The sequence below is a fragment of the Ochotona princeps genome, chromosome 6 (genome assembly GCF_030435755.1).
Source record: "Ochotona princeps isolate mOchPri1 chromosome 6, mOchPri1.hap1, whole genome shotgun sequence".
Lineage (NCBI taxonomy): Eukaryota > Metazoa > Chordata > Mammalia > Lagomorpha > Ochotonidae > Ochotona > Ochotona princeps.
This window is the reverse complement of record NC_080837.1, coordinates 4,196,154-4,214,331: the sequence shown is the minus strand read 5'-3', so window position 1 is coordinate 4,214,331 and position 18,178 is coordinate 4,196,154. Positions and strand designations below refer to the sequence as shown.

General features: G+C 46.6%; 1 protein-coding gene across 2 annotated transcripts in view; it reads left to right on the top strand.

The window, feature by feature from the left end:
* The window catches only part of SIN3A (SIN3 transcription regulator family member A), a 62,728-nt gene that overhangs the window by 21,166 nt on the left and 23,384 nt on the right, over nt 1-18,178 (top strand). For both annotated transcript variants that reach the window (XM_058665491.1, XM_004594621.2), the window contains exons 3-9: nt 4,005-4,181; nt 11,118-11,224; nt 12,258-12,540; nt 13,392-13,643; nt 14,476-14,628; nt 14,748-14,906; nt 16,379-16,468. In XM_058665491.1, the coding sequence (XP_058521474.1) occupies nt 4,005-4,181; nt 11,118-11,224; nt 12,258-12,540; nt 13,392-13,643; nt 14,476-14,628; nt 14,748-14,906; nt 16,379-16,468 (1,221 nt within the window). The remainder of the gene's footprint in view (nt 1-4,004; nt 4,182-11,117; nt 11,225-12,257; nt 12,541-13,391; nt 13,644-14,475; nt 14,629-14,747; nt 14,907-16,378; nt 16,469-18,178) is intronic.

The window sequence follows — 18,178 nt, the reverse complement described above, 5'->3', positions numbered from 1 at the left end:
TAAAAGGTTTATTTGTTTGGAGGCCAGCACCAAGGCTTAGTAGGCAAAGCTTCTGTCTGTAGTGCTAGCACTTTACAGGCCGAGGGCTTAGCCTACAGTACCACTATGCATCATCCCCTCAGGGAATGCCTTTTTGGAATTGTCCCAATGTAAACACTTTTTGTATTTGTTTTTTATCTGTAAGATAAAAAGAGAGATTGTCCATCTCTGGTTCACTCCCCAAAGACTGCCACAGCCAGCACTGGCAGCTTGCCTGGTCTGCCACGTGAGTGGTTGGGACCTGAGGACTGGTGTGTTCCCAGGATGCTTTCCAGGTGCATTAGCAGGGGACTGAATCAGAATTGTGCTATCTGCGACTTCATTTGTTTTTTTTGTTTGTTTGTTTGCTTGTTTTTCTTTTTTTTCTGCCATGTGAGACTTCAGGGCATCCTGAGATGAGTTGCTGGCTTCTCAGGTCGTGTCAGCCTGCTGCCCCGTGCCATCTCCCCCAGTGTAGATTTTTGCAAGTATTGCACATTCCTTTTGCTTCACATCCTCATCCACATTAGTCTTTCATTTCTTGTCAGTTCGTTTTATCTTACAGAAATGGGAGGGAGGGTTATCTTTTCATACTCTGATTTACTCCCCAAGTGCCTACAACAGCCAAGGCTGAGCTAAGCTGGACCAAGACTCCAGAATTCTACTTGGACTGTCATGTATGTGGCTGGGATCCAAGTACTTGGGCCATCATCTGCTGCCTTCCCAGGTGCATTATCAAGAAGCTACATCAGAAATGGAGCTGCTGGGCCTAGCATGATGACTCAATAGCTAATCCTTGCCTTGTAAGTTCCACTTCCCATCTAGCTCCCTACTTAGGGCCTGGGAAAGTAGTAGAGGATGATCCAAAGAGGCGGGAGGAGGCTCCCTGCTCCTGGCTTCAGATTGGTTCGGCTCCAGCCATTGTGACCATCTGGGGAGTGAACCAGTAGATTGTCTCAATCTTTGTGAATGGAAAGAAACGGAGCTACTGGGATTTGAACTGGCACTCTGATAGGAGGTGCTTGTCAAGTGGTGCCTGAAACATTGCTATAATGGCCATCTCAGCATCAGATTTTCTTTTTTTAAAGGTTTATCTATTTTTATTGGAAAGGCAGATTTACAGAAAGAAAGATCTTCAGTCCACTGGTTCATTCCCCAACTGGCTGTAACTGACTGTGACCGGGAGCCAGGAGTTTCTTCTGAGTCTCCCACACACAGGTGCAGGTTCCCAAAGTTTTGGGCCATCCTCTGCTGCCTTTCTAAGGCCACAGGGAAGGAGCTGTATAGGACGTGGAACAGTCAGGGCACTAACTGGTGTCCGTATGGGATTCTGGTGCATGCAAAGTGAGGATTTAGCCACTAGGCTATTGCACCTTGCTGCACTGCATTATTTGAGTGCTGTTGTTTAATATTCTATTTCAGGTATGTTTCAACCATAATTTAACTGGCCAAGAGATATTTTGTCCTCATTTATTAGTGAGTTTTAAAAATATGTAGCTGGCAAACAAGAATTGGGGTGCCCAAACCCCAGACTGGAGTGCCTGAGTTTGATTTCTAGTCCTAGCCTTAGCTCGTATCTCCAGCTTTCTGGCATTACGGGCCCTGTGAGGCCTTGCTGATGGGAGACCTAGAATCCCACCGTCCAACTCAGGTTCAGGCTTTAAAATCTATTACACATTGCTTTGTAAAATGGTATGTATGGGCCAGCATGATGACTCAGTTGGCTAACCCGCCCTCCCCCCCACCACCAAGTGCTGGTTTGTGTTCTTGGCAGCTCCAGTTCCCCTCCAGCTCCCGGCTAGTGGTCTGGGAAAGCAATGGAGGATGCCCAAAGCCTTGCAACCTTAAACCCACATGGGAGACCCTGAAGAAGCTCCTGGCTCCTGACTTTGTGTCAGCTTAGCTCCGGCCATTGCGGCCACTTGAGGAGTGAACCAGCAGACACATCTTTTTCTTTGTCTCTCCTCTGTAAATCTGCCTTTCCAATAAAATAAATCAGAAAAAAAAGAGAGAAAAGAAAGTAGTATTTAGGAGCTGTTATAGCAATTGCTTTTCCTAATACCTGTAAAATCTAATAATGAAATTCATGAGCTTATGCATTGTCATTGTAAATCTTTTCACTGTCTTGTAAAATCAATGGGCTGGGACCACCAGTGTGGTTTAGCAAGTTAAACTGCTACCTGTGATGCCAGTATCCTATATGGGCCCTGGTTGAAGTCCCAGCTGCTTTACTTCCTATCTGGCTCCCTACTAATGTGCCGAGGAAAGCAGGTGAGCATGGCCAAAGTGTTTGGGTTTCTGACTGAAGCTCTCATCCAGTCCAGTCCTGACTTTTATGGCTGTCTGGGTAATAACCAGGGGATGGAAGCTTGATCACTCTCTATTCTGTAACTCTTTCAAGTAAATAAATAAATCTTGAAATGAAATAAAATGAAAAGTAGTAGGTTGTGATGGTTTGGAACTAAAAAAAAATGTCCATCACACAGTCTGAGAAGCACTGAGTTTCTTTCGTTTGTTTGTTTTTTCATCTTTTTTTAAAATACTTATTTTAATTTTTTATTGGAAAGGCAGATATACAGAGAGGAGGAGAGACAGAGAGAAAGATCTTCTGTCTGATGGTTCACTTCCCAAGCGGCCACAATGGCTGGAGCTGAGCCAATCCGAAGCCAGGAGACAGGAATCTCCTCCGGGACTCCCACGTGGGTGCAGGATCCCAAAGCTTTGGCCTGCCCTCAACTGCTTTCCCAGGCCACAAGCAGGGAGCTGGATGGGAAGTAGGGCTGCCAGGATTAGAACTGGCACCCATATAGGATCCCGGTGCATTCAAGGCAAGGACTTTAACCACTACACTATCATGCCAGGCCCTTTTCTTTATCTTTTGAGAGCCTGGATGAGCTTCAATTGGTTGGTTGGTTCACCTCCTGAAAGTCTGCCATAGCTGGGATTGGTTGTGCCTGGGTAAAACCCAGAAATATATTCTCTCTTTTTTAAGATTGATGTGTTTTTATTGGAAAGGCAGATTTGCAGAGAGAAGAGACAGGGAAAGCTCTTCCGTTCACTGGTTCACTCCTAAAGTGGTTGCAACAGCCAGAGCTGAATCAATCCAAAGCCAGAAGCTACGAGTTTCTTCGGGTCCTCCTCATGGGTGCAATGTCCCAAGGCTTTGGGGCCATCCTTCACTGCTTTCCCAGTTCATAAGCAAGGAATTGAATGGGGAGTGCAGTATCTAGGACACAAACTGGTGTTCAAATAGGATTCTGCACTTGGAGATGGAGGATAAGCCAAGTGAGCCAATGCATCAGCCACCATCCTGGATCTCTTGTGAGAGGCAAGGATCCAACTGGCTGAGCCATCACTGCCTCCCAGGACTGCATTAGCAAAAAGCTCATTTCAGGAGCCTAAAGCAGCTGTCAAACCAAGACACTCAATAATACACAACATGGGTGTCCTAGGCCAGATGTGCACCTCACTGTGTTTTGTTTTTTTTTTAATTGGAAAGTCAGATATACTGTGAGGAGGAGAGACAGAGAGGAAGATCTTCCGTCCGATTATTCACTCTCCAGGTGACCACAATGACTGGAACTGAGCCAATTTGAAGCCCGGAGCTAGGAGCTTCTTCCGGGTCTCCCACGTGGGTGCAGGGACCCAAAGCTTTGGGCCGTCCTTGACTGCTTTCCCAGACCACAAGCAGGGAGCTGGATGGGAAGTGGAGCTGCTGGGATTAGAACCTGCGTCCATATGGGATCCTGGGCATGCAAGGCGAGGACTTTAATCACAACACTATTGTGCCAGGCCCACTGTGTTAAGTTTTAATGCCTATAAAGAAGTGTATTGTAATATGGGTGGGGTATTGTTTGACTCTTTGGAATGTTTGGACTTCTCAGTAAGTACTGTTGCACAAGGACAGTGTGCGTTTGTGTTCTTTTTCTACCAAGTTGTAAAGGGATTCACCAACCTTGGATTGTCATTGTGTTCTGTCCTTCCAGGTTTCTGCTGTGCCACAGAGCTCTGGGAGCCATGGGCCTGCCATGGCAGCGGTTCACAGCAGCCACCATCACCCGGCAGCGGTGCAGCCCCATGGAGGCCAAGTGGTACAGAGTCACACTCACCCAACCCCGCCAGTTGCACCAGTGCAGGGGCAGCAGCAATTCCAGAGACTCAAGGTGAGACTGCTCCTTTCCTTGCGTCCAAGGTTGTCTGCAGGCAGTAGTGACTGCAGCCTGTTAGTTGTGGGATGCCGTCACAAGAAGTGTTGACTTTGCTGTTGTTTGGAAACCTGCACTTAGTTCCCAACTTGGCACTCGGGCGTGACCCAGAGAACACTTAGAGAAGTACACGTGATGTGTGAGTGTACGATTCTCAGCGTTGCAGGATGAGGGACTCCTTTCATACAAATGGATTGAACAACCATTTGAACTTGAACTATTTTACAGGTTTCATTGAGGGCACACATGAGCGGTTATACACCTGTGGGCATGTCAGCACAGTAATCTTAGGATTTAATCTTTTCTCTTGTTTATGGAAAGTTGAATTGGCTGGCAGTCAATAGTAAAACACTAAGGTGAACCTCCTCCTTTGGGAGGAGCCTTCATGATAAAGTGTGAATGAATCGCATGTGTTCTGTCTGGTGGTGAATAGCTGCATTGGATATTGGGCTGTTCCTGCAGTGTCTGCTGGAGTAACACTGTGATGGTCCTGGCTCTCTGCTCACTTGACTTTCCTTTTTAAAATGTGTGATTGTTGTCACAAGCATTCTAGGTTTCCTTTTTTTCTGATTTCTCATTTGTTTAGTTAGTTAAGCTGCAAAGATGTGTTTGGGGGAGAGGGGCAGCTATGTGGTATGGCAGGTGATGCAGCCCCCTACAGCACCAGCATTCTGTATGAGCATTGTTTCAAGTCCTGACTGCTTTTATTCCATCTCCCTGCTAACGCCCTAAATAAGCAGTGGAAGGGAGCGCAAGTGCTTGGGCCTCTGTACCTACATCGGAAACTCAGAAAAAGCTTCTGACTCCTGACTTAGGACTGGCCCACGTCCAGTTGTTACAGCCATTTGGGGAGTGAACCAGCAGATGGAATCTTTTTTTTTTTTTTAAAGTCCAGCTATTTATTGTCCAGATGGGTTGAACAGTCTCTTGGGGAGACCATTTCTGGTCCGTTGTTAGAGCTGGCAGAATATCATCCCATTCAACCAAGAGTCCCGACATAACATCAACAGCAATTTCAGCAGATGGAATCTTAAAGATTTATTTATTTGAAAGGTAGTTAACAAAGAGAGGAAGAGAGACAAAGGAGATGGATGTTTCCATCCACTGGGTCACTCCCCAAATGGCTGCAGTAACTGGGGCTGGGCCAGACCAAAGCCATGAGCTTCATCTGGGTCTCCCATGTGGATGCAGGGACCCAAGCACTTGGTTATTCTCTGCTATTCTGCTAGATACATTAGCAAGGAACTGGATTGGAAGTGGAGCAGTTGGGACTTGAACCTGTGTTCATATGGGATGCTGACATCCTAGGCACTAGCTTTACGCACTGTGCCGCATTCCTATAACACAGGACACTGCTTTTCTAGGCACAATATCAGGGTGCTGGTCTGCTATACCACAGTGCTGTCTCCATTTGTGTGCAATTTTAAATTGCAGAAAATACAAAGAACTGTAAGGAGACATTAGATTGCCATTGATTCTGTCAGCCAGATCATATCACATCTTTGGCGAGCGGGCAGGAATGTTCACCCTGTGTATTTATTGTTCCGTCTTTTATTTTTGCTGATGTACTTGGTCTTCGCCTACCTGACAGTAAGCCATAGTGTAGGAAATTCTAGAAATAATTATTAATTTTAAATGTACGAGAGCTATTCTGGGTGGTGTGACTGCCCCTTCCAGACTGGGATGTAAGCCCTTCCTCATTCCGATATATCCACAATGAAGAGCCCTCTCAGTTTTCAGTACGACTATGACTGTGTCACAGTACTTGTCCGCCAGTCCCCCCCCCCCGTGTGTGTGTGTGTGTGTGTGTGTGTGTGTGTGTGTGTGTGTGTGTGTGTGTTATTGTAAAGTCAGATATATAGAGAGGAGAGATAGAGAAAAAGAATTTCCATCTGCTGATTGACTCCCCAAGTGGCTTCAAAGACCAGGGTTGAGCCCATCTGAAGCCAGGAGCCAGTAGCTTCTTCTAGGTCTTCCACATATTTGCAGGGTTCCAAGGCTTTGGGCCATCCTCGACTGCATTCCCAGACCTCAAGCAGGGCTTGGATGGGAAATGGAGCATCCGGGACAGTAACCAGCACCCATTCGATTACAGTGCGTGCAAGGAGAAGATTTAGCCACTGAGCTATTGCGCTGGGCCCAAGTCCCCTCTGCTTTAATAATGATGCCAAAGTAGAAGGACTCTGGTGCTGGTAACCTGGGTGTGTATTAGCTGGGGAAATGTGAGCATGCCTAGCTTCATGAGGAGAGAATAAATGGTCTGCTGTAGTTGCTAAGATGCATGGTAAGTTACTGTTCATCTCACTGCATCTGGTATGTATGGTAGCTTTTAGTCACTGGAATGAATCCTTGAGAGAAGCTGCTTCCCGAAGGAAGGAGGAACACTTGCGCTGTCTGTTGTGCTGGTTCTCAGTTTTAGGTCAGCATTCCCACTGCTCTGCCCTGTAATGCAGCTGATGGGCCTGAGCGGAGAGAGGACCAACTGGCCAGTCAAGAGGACCCACAGGGGCTGGCCCTACCACTCCTTTCTAGAGCTGGTGCTCCTCACCATGATGGTGTGATAGAGTTTAACCTTCTACTGGTAATATTACCCTGAAGCAAAGTCTTTCACAAGTGGCCCTGGGCAGACATCCAGACAGCCGAGGTTGCATAGGAGAAAATGGTGTGTATATGTTGGGAACTCTTCTGTCAGGTGTCTTAGTGGGAATCCTGGCACTCACTCCATAGGGATAAGGGGACTAGTTCTCTCTGCTCCCTGTCGTCACTGGTTGGGTTCTCAGAAACTGGTTTCATAATAGGTTTAAGAACATCAAGTGCTAAATAAAGTTAGAGGATCTTCATAATATGTCTTATGAAAATACACAACAAACGATTGTCTTCATTTCGTTTTGAAAGATTTATTTATTTAAAGCAGTAATACACAGATTTCCCCATACGCTTGTTCTCTCTCCAAATGGCCACAGTGGCTGGAATTGGACCAAGCTGAAGCCGCAGCCTGGCTTCAGGGTGTTTTTCTACATGGGTCCTAGGGACCCAAGCACTTGGTTCATCCTTGGCTGCTTTCCCAGATTCATTTGCCAGCAGCTGAATCCTAAGTGGAATAGCTGGAACTGAAGAACAAGAACTCTGATATGGGATGCTGGCATTGCAGTTGGTGGCTTAACCCACAACACCATAATTTCAGTCCCAATTTTGTTTTTCCATGACCTTTTCCAACATACCCTGAACGAATTAAAACTTGTCTCAAGCATAGTCTTTAGAATGGGGTAGCAATGAGGGGCTGGATTTGTGGAATAAAGGTTCAAGTCACAGCCTGTGACATCAACATCCAATGAGTCTTGGCTTTTCTACTTCTGTTCTAATGCTTTCCTGTAATGCGCCTGGGAAAGTAGTGGAATGTGGGCCAGATACTTGAGCCTCTGTGCCACGTGGGAGACCTGGAGGAAGCTCCTGGCTTCAGCCTAGCCGAGCCCTGGCCATGGCGACCACTTGGAGAGTGAACCAGCAGGTGGGAGACCTTCCTCTCTGTCTCTCTCTCTACCTCTCCTCTGTCTCTGCGTGTATGTGATTCTGCCTTTCAAATAAGTAAATTAAATAATAATAATAAGTAAATACAATCTTTTATAAATAAGCAGAAATTATTAGACCTTTGGGGAGGTCTGTGCATGGCATGCTGAAACTATCTTTAAGCCATTTCACTCTGTGCCTGTGGAATGGAGCTGTGAACTTAGCACTTTACCAAGTCTTAAATAGTCTGTACAAACTTGGTTTGGTGTTTAATTCTGTAGTATGTTCAGTAGATACACCTTTAAACTTGCTGGTAAATATTAGAGATTTTATGGCTTCTCGGCCCTTTGGTTAAAATGAGGTGAACTGTTGCAGATTTCTTCCAGCCAGAGCTGTGGAAGTAGCAGCTGTGCCTAACTCTATCCTCTAAGGAGTCTGGGGTGGGTGGATCCCCTCTTGTGTCAAATTTCATGGCAAGGGAGGCTTTGGCCATGGGGCGCTGGAGTGCACCTCAGGTAGGATTAGAGTTCCTGGTTGTGTCCCTAAGGAGAGGTGAAGTGCTGCTTGTGCTATGTGAGGGTTAGCCCCGTGCCCCATGTCCCGTGCTGTGCTGCCTGCCATTTGGGGATCAGGTGTGAAACGTCTGTAAGCATGTGTGTGAGCTTCCATAAGCCTTTGCTGTTCTGTAATCATGAAGTGAGAATACTGAGTTTTGCTGAGTGTCAACATTGTCTGTACTTTTTGTGTTTGGCAGATAGTGACAAGGAGGGATTTGAATAATTTGAGGCATGTTTGTGATTTTGATATTTGTTGTATGCCAGCAGCGTTGGCACATATTTGTCAAGTTCTGTTGCTTTTGGTTCCCTAGCAAGATCACAGAATTGAGGTTCCTAGCTTGCGGAGGTTGTAAATGACCTGTGCACAGGAGCTGGGGCAGGTAGCTGGCGTAGGCTGAGGTTCTTCTCGGGGCTTCACTGCATCTCTGCTGTGCTGTCTTCCTCTCGGTCGGCATTCTTGCAACCGTGTAGGTGCTTTTGCCAAGAGTTGCACCCTACTTTAGGGAGTTAGAGAATTCCCTCACTGCCCTCACATCAGGTATCTCACTTAGAATTTGTCTCTCCTGCTGGGATTTTAAAACATTAAACAAGGACTTCTATGAACTTTTCTTTATATTGTACATAATTCCTGCGTTTGGATTTTTATTCCTTCCTTTTCTCTCAGCAGTAGTTTTACTATATTGTGTTTGTTTCTTTTTAGCTAAGAGTAATTTGAAAGGCAGAGAAAGAGGAAGAGATGCACAGAAGCACAGTTTCCGTCTGTTGGGCTTCCCCACAAAGGGCCACACCAGCCCGGAGTGGGCTAAATGAAACCCACGTCCCTGGAGTTAGCCAGGTCTCCCACGTTGATGGCAAGGTTCAGGCACTTGGCCCATCTGCACTGCCTTCCCTGGTGCCTTAGCAGGGAGCTGGATGGGATGCTGGTATTGCAAGCTGTGGTTTAACTTTCTGTACCTATTTATTTTTGATATCTCTTCCTTTGTCATGTGATGGTGGATTTTGAAATACCTTTCAAGATCTTTGTTCCTTCTGCAAACTTCATGAGTTTATGTTCAAACAGCTTGACTGTTAAAAAATATTCCGGTGGCCTTCAGTAGAAATTCTCATTTTACAAATACATGTAAAATCTAGAAAAAAATGTATCAAACAGGGGGGCATTGACCAGGTATACAGTCTGTAAAGAAACACTTTGACCATGGCTGTGACTGAGGTTAGATGGGTGTTGTGGCATAATGGGTTAAGATGCCACTTAGAACACCTGCATCCCATATAAAAGTGGTTGAAATGAAGCCCCACCTCTACTTCCAATGCACCACCTTAAGGCGACAGGTGATGACCCCAGTACTGAAGTCCTTGCCACCCATAGGGAACACCCACATGGAGTTCTCCTGATACCCCCCAGGCCTAGCCACTACTGTCGGACTGAGAGAGCTTCCACCTGCTGGCTCCTGAAGCCTGGTGCTTGGTATTCTGCTCTGTTGTCTTCAGGGTTTGCATTAATTGGAAGCTGGGATTGGGAGTGAAGCTGGCTTGCAAGAAGGCACCCTGAAACCCAGGGGGTGTAGGCTTTTGAACCTTCCTCGACTGCTGTACTGGAATGCTGCCCCGGCACGGCTTCTGAAATGCTGTTTGGGACCAGTGCTGTGGTAGAGCAGTTAAAGCTGCTGGTGTACGACACCAGCATCCCATATGAGCACCAGTTCGAGATCCTGCTTCTCCACTTCTGCTCCAGCTCCCTGCTAATGCTCCTGGGAGAGAATCAGAGGATGGCCTGAGTGCTTGGGTCCCTACTCACACTAAGGAGACTGAAAGAAGCTCCTGGCTTCTAGCTGGCCCAGACTTTGCCATTAAGAACAAAGAAAGACTTTATGTTTATTAGTGCTGATTTATCAATAAAAATTGGCTTCTCAGAGGTTTGGAGGCTGGGAAGTGCAGGATGCAGGCATCAGCACGTTTGGTGGGAGAGGCCTAATTCCTGCCAGCCTTTTAATTCCCCGACTCATGCACGAGATTGCGGACCTGCCAGTCCCTAACCTAGTGGTAATTCAGTGTTGGCATTCTCATCTGGGATTCTTTCAGGCCATGTCTCATTCACTAGTAGTGTATTTGAACACATGTTTCATAGCATGATCACAGGAGTGTGTCTTGTATTAAATCATGGTTCTGACACTTTCTTGAGCTTTGTGTTTTATTTTAAGATACTTGTTTAAGGAACTTATCCCAGAATATATGGGGAAACCTAGTGGGTGTTTTCATTGTCCTACACATCACTTTAAGACCCTTCAGGCCTGCCCTCTCCTTGGTTCTTTGAAGCTTGATTTTTTTGTTTTGTTTTGTTTTGTTTGTTTGTTTTTGTTTGTTTTAAACATTTATTTATTTTTATTACAAAGTCAGATATACAGAGAGGAGGAGAGACAGAGAGGAAGATCTTCCATCCGATGATTCACTCCCCAAGTGGCTGCAATGGCCAGAGCTGCGCTGATCTGAAGCCAGGAGCCAGGAACCTCTTCCAGGTCTCCCACATGAGTGCAGGGTCCCAAAGCTTTGGGCCATCCTCGACCGCTTTCCCAGGCCACAAGAGGGAGCTGGATGGGAAGTGGAGCTGCCGAGGTTAGAACCGGCATCCACATGGGATCCCGGTGCGTTCCATGCGAGGACTTTAGCCGCTAGGCCACGCCGCCGGGCCCGAAGCTTGAGTTTTATTACTGACATTCTCTCCAAGTTTTAATGCTTTTTGTTTCATTTATCACTTAAGGTTTTTTTAGGCATAAACTGTTTTCTGTAGTTCTTAGTTTATTTCCTCTTTGTAACTTTTTTATTTCTGCCACAGGTAGAGGATGCGCTTTCCTACCTGGACCAGGTGAAGCTGCAGTTCGGCAGTCAGCCTCAAGTCTACAATGATTTCCTTGACATCATGAAGGAATTTAAGTCTCAGAGGTAAAAGACATACCTTGTGCTCCAGCTTTGTGTTTGGTGTGCTGTGTGAGGGATGATGTAACTTAATTTTTTTCTACTGGAAAAGAAAGGATCCTCCCCACCCCTTTTAAAATTTTTGTTACTTGAAGGAGAGACCGAGAACTCTGTTCACTGGTTCACTGCCCCAGTACAGTGCCTGCAGCAGCTGGGCCTGGGCTAGGGCTGGCCATGGCTGAAGCCTGGGATCCTGTTGAGCCTTCCTGCCACCTCCTTAGGTGTGTGTTAACATAGCTGGCACTGGGCTTTGATGCCCAAACTTGGATATGCAACATGGGCATCTTAACTACTAGGCTGAAAACCTGCCCAGAGCTCCCTTTTTGTTTCTGAGTGCTGAATTTTTGTGGTCCTGCCTTTGTATTATATGTTGCTTTATGGCTGGGAGCTCTCTTCCTATTGGTAAATTTTTCTAAGTGATTAATCAGGGAAGTGGTTATGGCTATGATTTTGACTCCTGAATTTTCACTGGCTTCAGATGCCCTGTTACTCTGTTATGGTTCCCTGTAGTTAGGAGCAACTCACCTGCACAACAAGTGAAGGATTTATACTGCTGTGTCAAAAGGTGACTTGGCTTGGAAACTGCAGCTTTGATTTATTGGCTGTGCATGGTGAGACAGTGGGCCACAAATATTTCTGTTTGAAATAGTGAACAAGTCTGGATCCATAGCTTGTATGTCACAGAAGCAAGTCAACTTGTATATGTTTTCCTGTGCAGGGAAAACCTAGTGGGAATGAAGTGGTTTTTTAAATTTTATTGTATTGGGCTCGGCAGTGTGGCCTAGTGGCTAAGGTCCTTGCCTTGATCCCATATGGCTGCTGGTTCTAATCCCGGCAGCTCCACTTCCTCTCTATCTCTCCTCTCAGTATATCTGACTTTGTAATAAAAATAAAATAAATCTTAAAAAAAAAAAAAACCAAAAAAATAATAAATTTTATTGTATTATTATCTATTTTGCTGTTCTTTACTTTTCCTCTGTTTTGTTCTGTTTTTAATCAGCATTGATACTCCAGGAGTGATCAGTCGTGTCTCCCAGCTCTTCAAAGGCCATCCCGACCTGATAATGGGCTTCAACACCTTCTTGCCCCCTGGCTACAAAATTGAGGTGCAAACCAATGACATGGTGAACGTGACAACTCCTGGCCAAGTTCATCAGATCCCCACGCATGGCATCCAGCCACAGCCACAGCCACCACCCCAGCATCCTGCCCAGCCCTCAGCACAGTCTGCCCCGGCTCCTGCCCAGCCAGCTCCTCAGCCACCACCTGCCAAAGTCAGCAAGGTGAGCCTTTGAGAAACATTGCCTTGCATGGTACGTGTGTTTTTCAAAAGTGTCTACCACTCATACCTGCCCTTCAGACAGATTTCTTGAGCAAAGACACAGCAGTCACATTTATACACAACATACTTGGATATCTGTTGAACACATTAGCAGCCTACAAGGAAGGACTCTTGTCCCCAAGTCCTACTCATAATACCCACAAGCTTCTTAGCAGGTGGGGACTTCCTGTAGCATGGCACACATGGTCAAGATGCAGTGCTGTCCACAGGGCATCAGAAATGGTACTATATTCGCCAGACTAACTGAAGTCAAGCTGAGCACTGCACTGTACCGATAGAACAGTCTCTTGGTCTTGAACTAGAATGAACCCAATATTTTGGTTGCACCGGCTGCATTTCCAGGTTTCAGTATCCTGGCAGTGTTACAAGGTTGTGCAGATGTAGACTTGGACCTTCATCTCAGAGTGTGCTGGGATAGAGGTGGTCTAGAAGTTCTTACAATGTGGATTTACTCCAACAGCTGAGGGCTTGCTTGTCTACATAGAATGCAGGGTGATGGGGTTTATACCTGCTGTGTTAGAGAGCCTGAAGATTGCATACGAAAAATTCTTCCCTGTAACTGGAGCTGGCTCCAGCTTTAAGGTTGTATTTAGAATATTCGAAACTGAGCTACTTGGTGTCTCAGGGTGTGATCCCTCACCTTGCCCAGTGTGACTCGAGTTGGGCTCACATGGCGTGGTCTGAGTCAGTAAAGGATGTAAGTGCATTAGATACTGCCTTTCTCTTTAGTTCTTGTCCCTGATCAAACATCATGTGTGCTCCTGAGGAGTATAAAGACTTTTTTCTTTTCAGCCTTCCCAACTGCAAGCACATACTCCAGCCAGTCAGCAGACTCCCCCACTCCCTCCATATGCATCCCCACGCTCTCCACCGGTCCAGCCTCACACACCAGTGACAATCTCGTTGGGAACGGCCCCATCTTTGCAGAACAATCAGCCTGTGGAGTTTAACCACGCCATCAACTATGTGAATAAGATCAAGAACAGATTCCAGGGCCAGCCTGACATCTACAAAGCCTTCCTGGAGATTCTGCATACTTACCAGGTCAGAGGCTGCCCTGTCCATTCCCCGTAACCCCCAGCTGCCCTCTCAGGCATCTACTCAGGGGCTTGGAATATTATTGTGCTCATCAGTTTTGACCAGAAATTAGCCACTGAGGAACTAGGATTTGTGATTGTAGAGCCAATGTTTACCTGAATTGGACACACTGCAGGTCCCCTTGAGGATTTTGCAGTCACTGTCCTGTGAAATAAATGCCTGTTTGGGAAGTTTGGAGAAGCATTTATATAATGAAATTAATTTACAGAAGGAAAAATGTCTCAGATATTTGCATTTGCTATTGCGGTTTTTGCTTTGTTTATATGAAAAACAGAGAGACAGAATGAGCAAATGAACGCGCAATCTTCCGTTTGCTGGTTCACTTCCCCAGGTGGCCACAACAGCCAGATTGGCTGAGCCAGGCCAAAACTGGGAGCCTAGGATCCCTTTAGGTCTCCCACATGAGTGGTAGCGACCCAGGTGCTAGGGCCATCCCAGATATGTTAGCTGGGAGTTGGATTGGAAATGGAGCAGTTGAGGCACAAACCAGCACTTTGGTATGGACGTGGCATTGCAAAAAGCTGTTTCATGTTAACTATTGTGCTGCAACACCGGCCGTGCTGCACTAGCTTGAAAAGGAATTGTTATCCACCATCTTCTCGTTTCTCACCTCAAAAGCCTACTGTCAGAACAGGTGCTAGCACTATAGGCCTCACTCTCACGGGCAGCGGAGTCAAGACCAGAACAGGACCTTATCAAACATTCCAGAAAGTGAGCAGAGGTGTGGTTCGAAACAGTACTCAGTGATAACAGCTTTTTTGCATTTGCGCTTCCTCAGAAAGAGCAACGAAATGCCAAGGAAGCTGGAGGCAGCTACACTCCAGCGCTCACAGAGCAGGAGGTGTATGCACAGGTGGCTCGTCTATTCAAAAACCAGGAAGACCTGCTGTCTGAGTTTGGACAGTTCCTCCCGGATGCCAATAGCTCCGTGGTGAGTTTCACTTGGATGTAGCACTGTTGGATGGGTTGGAAAACTTGTCAGGGCTCCCAACCTGATGACACTTGCTTGCTCTGATCAGAATGTTAATCTCTTTCATGTGTCTTCATCAGCTTTTAAGCAAAACAACAGCTGAGAAGGTTGATTCGGTGAGGAATGACCATGGAGGCACCGTCAAGAAGCCGCAGCTGAACAACAAGCCGCAGAGGCCAAGCCAGAACGGCTGCCAAATCCGCAGGCACTCGGGCACGGGAGCCACCCCGCCAGTGAAGGTGCCGACGGGGGGCGGGCTGCAGCTGCTGTGCTGGACTCCATGAGCAGTCCTGGTGGGCTGGCCTGAGCGGGTAGTCTTGGGTTCTTGGGAACATGTGGACAGTTGGAGCCTGGATATCCAGGGCACGTTGGTGTGTGTCAGCTGCGTGCTGGGCTTGGCACGTGAAGCAGTGGCACTGATGGCTTATAGTGAGTTATAGTGCCTTTGGGAGTTCTTCCCGGGTTTCCTGTAGTATCGCTCCTTGCTGTGAGTTGTGATTTCACTTGTTTTTGTTTGCTGAGGGCATCTGACTGAGGCTTAGTAATTTTTCCTTCTGCTTAAAAATTGTTTCAGATGCAGTGGGGTCATTTTGTAGGTGAAGGACTGTATTCTGCTCAGGCTGCTCTAGGAGCCTGTTGTGGCTAGTGTTTGGAGAAGAATCTAGGTTGACAGATCTTGCCTGTTTAATGTTGCTCTCCAAGGCAAGACCAGTTGGCTGTTGCCGAGGAAGGTCTCACATTCCCTTTAGGGACAAGCCATGAAGTATACATGTTGTGGCCATAAATGCTGACCACCTGCTTCCATGCTGCAAGCCAAGCCAGTTCTATAGCAGAGCTCATCCGTGGCAAGTGGTTGAGTACTGCGTTTTGCAGCCTGTCTGTAGCATTCAATTAGTGACAGAAGCGATGTGTGACTGTAAGCCATGGCCAGGAACAAATGGATGACTTGCAAGGACTAACAAACTCAAGGTTCCTGGGGCTTTGGAGGGCCCTGTTCTCCTAGTTTGCAATGTGTTCTCTTAATTGGTTTAACAATCACAGTTTGTGAGTCCTTGTGTCAGGCAGTCGTGTTGGGTACACAGGCTTCCAGGACATGCTCAGCCCCCTCCGAGCTCTGCTGCCTCTCACTGGACGCTCTGCAATGGAGCAGTCCTGAGCAGGCTTGGTCTGCCAGCTGGCTTGTGTGCCCTGGCAGCCGCCAGCAATATGTGCCTTTCCTCTTAGAGGTTTTACAGTGAATTCTCCCAAAGGGATGTGTCCCTGCCTGCTCACTCATTCCTGTGAGTGTGCATAGCTGACAGATTGTTGACCTTCCTGTTAGGAAAACTGTGTTATTTTCATGAGCTTCCTTAGTGATGTTTCAAAGGTTCAAGGTTACTGTGTGCCTTCTCTGTATACATGACCTCCTCTCCTACAGCAGGTAGGTTGTGTACAGGTCTGCATTGAATCACTTGGGCATCTAGTAAAAGGAAGAATATTCTAAAAGTTTGATATAGTAGTTCTGGGACTGTTAGTGGAGGGAACTTCTAGGGAGAAGAATGACCTGAGAACTTGAGAAAGATGCTGACAGGCAAGCTAAAATAGGGAGATGTAGGGGAGTTAATGACTAGAATTTTTTCATTTGTTTCCTGTTATTAGTCAACACTGGTATTAAACAGAAGAAAGTAAGAGAAACTCTGACTCACATGCTTATATTTTTCCTTCTTTGCAGAAGAAGCCTAAACTGCTCAGCCTAAAGGACTCTTCAATGGCAGATGCCAGCAAACATGGTGTGGGGACGGAATCCTTGTTTTTTGATAAGGTAAGCAGTGATTGAACTAGATTTAAAACTAGAATTGATGCCAAAAGAATTGATGCCCTTTCTGAATAAGGTGTTATTTTAAAAGTATTGAGTTGATGAAGATTTTGTGTTTGTAAATATTTGATTTATTTGAAAGAGTTAGAAGGAGAGACCGGGATCTTCCATGTACTGTCCCAGATAGCTGCAGCAACCAGGGCTGGGTCAGGGCAAAGCCAGGAGCTTCTTCCACATGGTACAAGGGCCCAAAACACGGGCTGTCTGCTGCTGCTTTGCCAGACCATTAACAGGGAGTTGAATCAGAAGTGGAGCAGCCAGGACATGGACTGGCATCCATATCAAGTGCTGAAATTGCAGTGGGCAGCTTTGCCTGCTACACTGTAACACAATACCAAGCACTTTGTCTTTTTTAAGATTTGTGGGGGGAGGGAGGTATTTGAATGGCAAAAAGGCAAAATTACCAAGAGGACAGACAATCTTCAGTCTACTGGTTGACTCCCCAAATGTCCACAACAGCCTGGGTTGGGCTGGGGTCTAGGAATTTTTCTGTGTCACCCACGTTGGGTGCAAAGGCCCAAGGACTTGGGTAATTATCTGTGGCTTTCCTAGGCGCAGTAGCAGTGAGTTGGATTAGAACTGGAGGAGCCAGCACTTGAACTGGTTCTCCTTGGGATGCCAGCTCTACAAGTGGTAGCTTAACTCACTAAGCCATGGCACTGGCCATTGTGATTTTGTTAGTGTAGTTCATAAGCTGTGGGTCTTTTTCATGTGCTGCTGCTGTTAGCACAGCTTGAGGGCTGAAGTCATTGTCAGCTTTGGTCCCTTGTGAAGTGCATCCTGTTCCTAATGTCAACTGTTAGCTCCCTGTTGTAAACAAACTGATCTGCTCCAATTAAAAGGGCTGTGGTCTTGGAATTGCTGTGATTCTGTGCGAACTGTGCACATACAAGGGAATCCCACATGTTCATTGAAAAGGAATTTTAAAAGATGCTTGTTTTTGTCAAAAGTTTTTGAAACCTGCATGGTTTTTTTCATAGTATGCATTTTCCATGAATTTTGAAGACCTCTGCTATCGGTTCCTGGGATATCTGATTTGTTTTCAAGACTCACCAGGTGATTCTGGGGAGCAGCCCGGGGGAGCTCACCGGTGCAGGGTGTTAGGCAGCCTCTTAGCTTGGCTCTTCTGCAGGCACCATCCTTGTGTCTGAGCTGGTGATGGACCCTGGCTCTCACCCCTGGGGGAATAACAAGTGATGGGGCACTCCTCACATGTTCTGCTGCCGTGCCCGTCCAAAGAGGCAGGAATCCCTGGCTTTGACATGGACTCCTTCTGAGGGCTGTGTGCACACTGGTGCCCAAGCCCATGTGGCAGTCCAGGTCACCCCCAGTGAAGGGTGAAAGCCAAGTGCAGCATATAGACTTTATTTGGAAATCTAATTATGAAAACCAAATATTGGGTCTGGTGTGATGGCCTCAGTGGCTAAATCCTCACCTTGAAAGCACCAGAATCCTATATGGATGCTGGTTCATGTCCTGACTGTTGCACTTCCTATCCAGCTCCCTGCTTGTGGTCTAGTTTGAAAGCAGTGAAGGATGACCCAAAGCCTTGGGATCCTACATCTACATGGGAGATCCGGAAGAAGCTCCTGGCTCCTGACTTCAGATTAGCTCAAATGGCCATTGTGGCCATTTGGGGAGTAAACCAAAGGATGA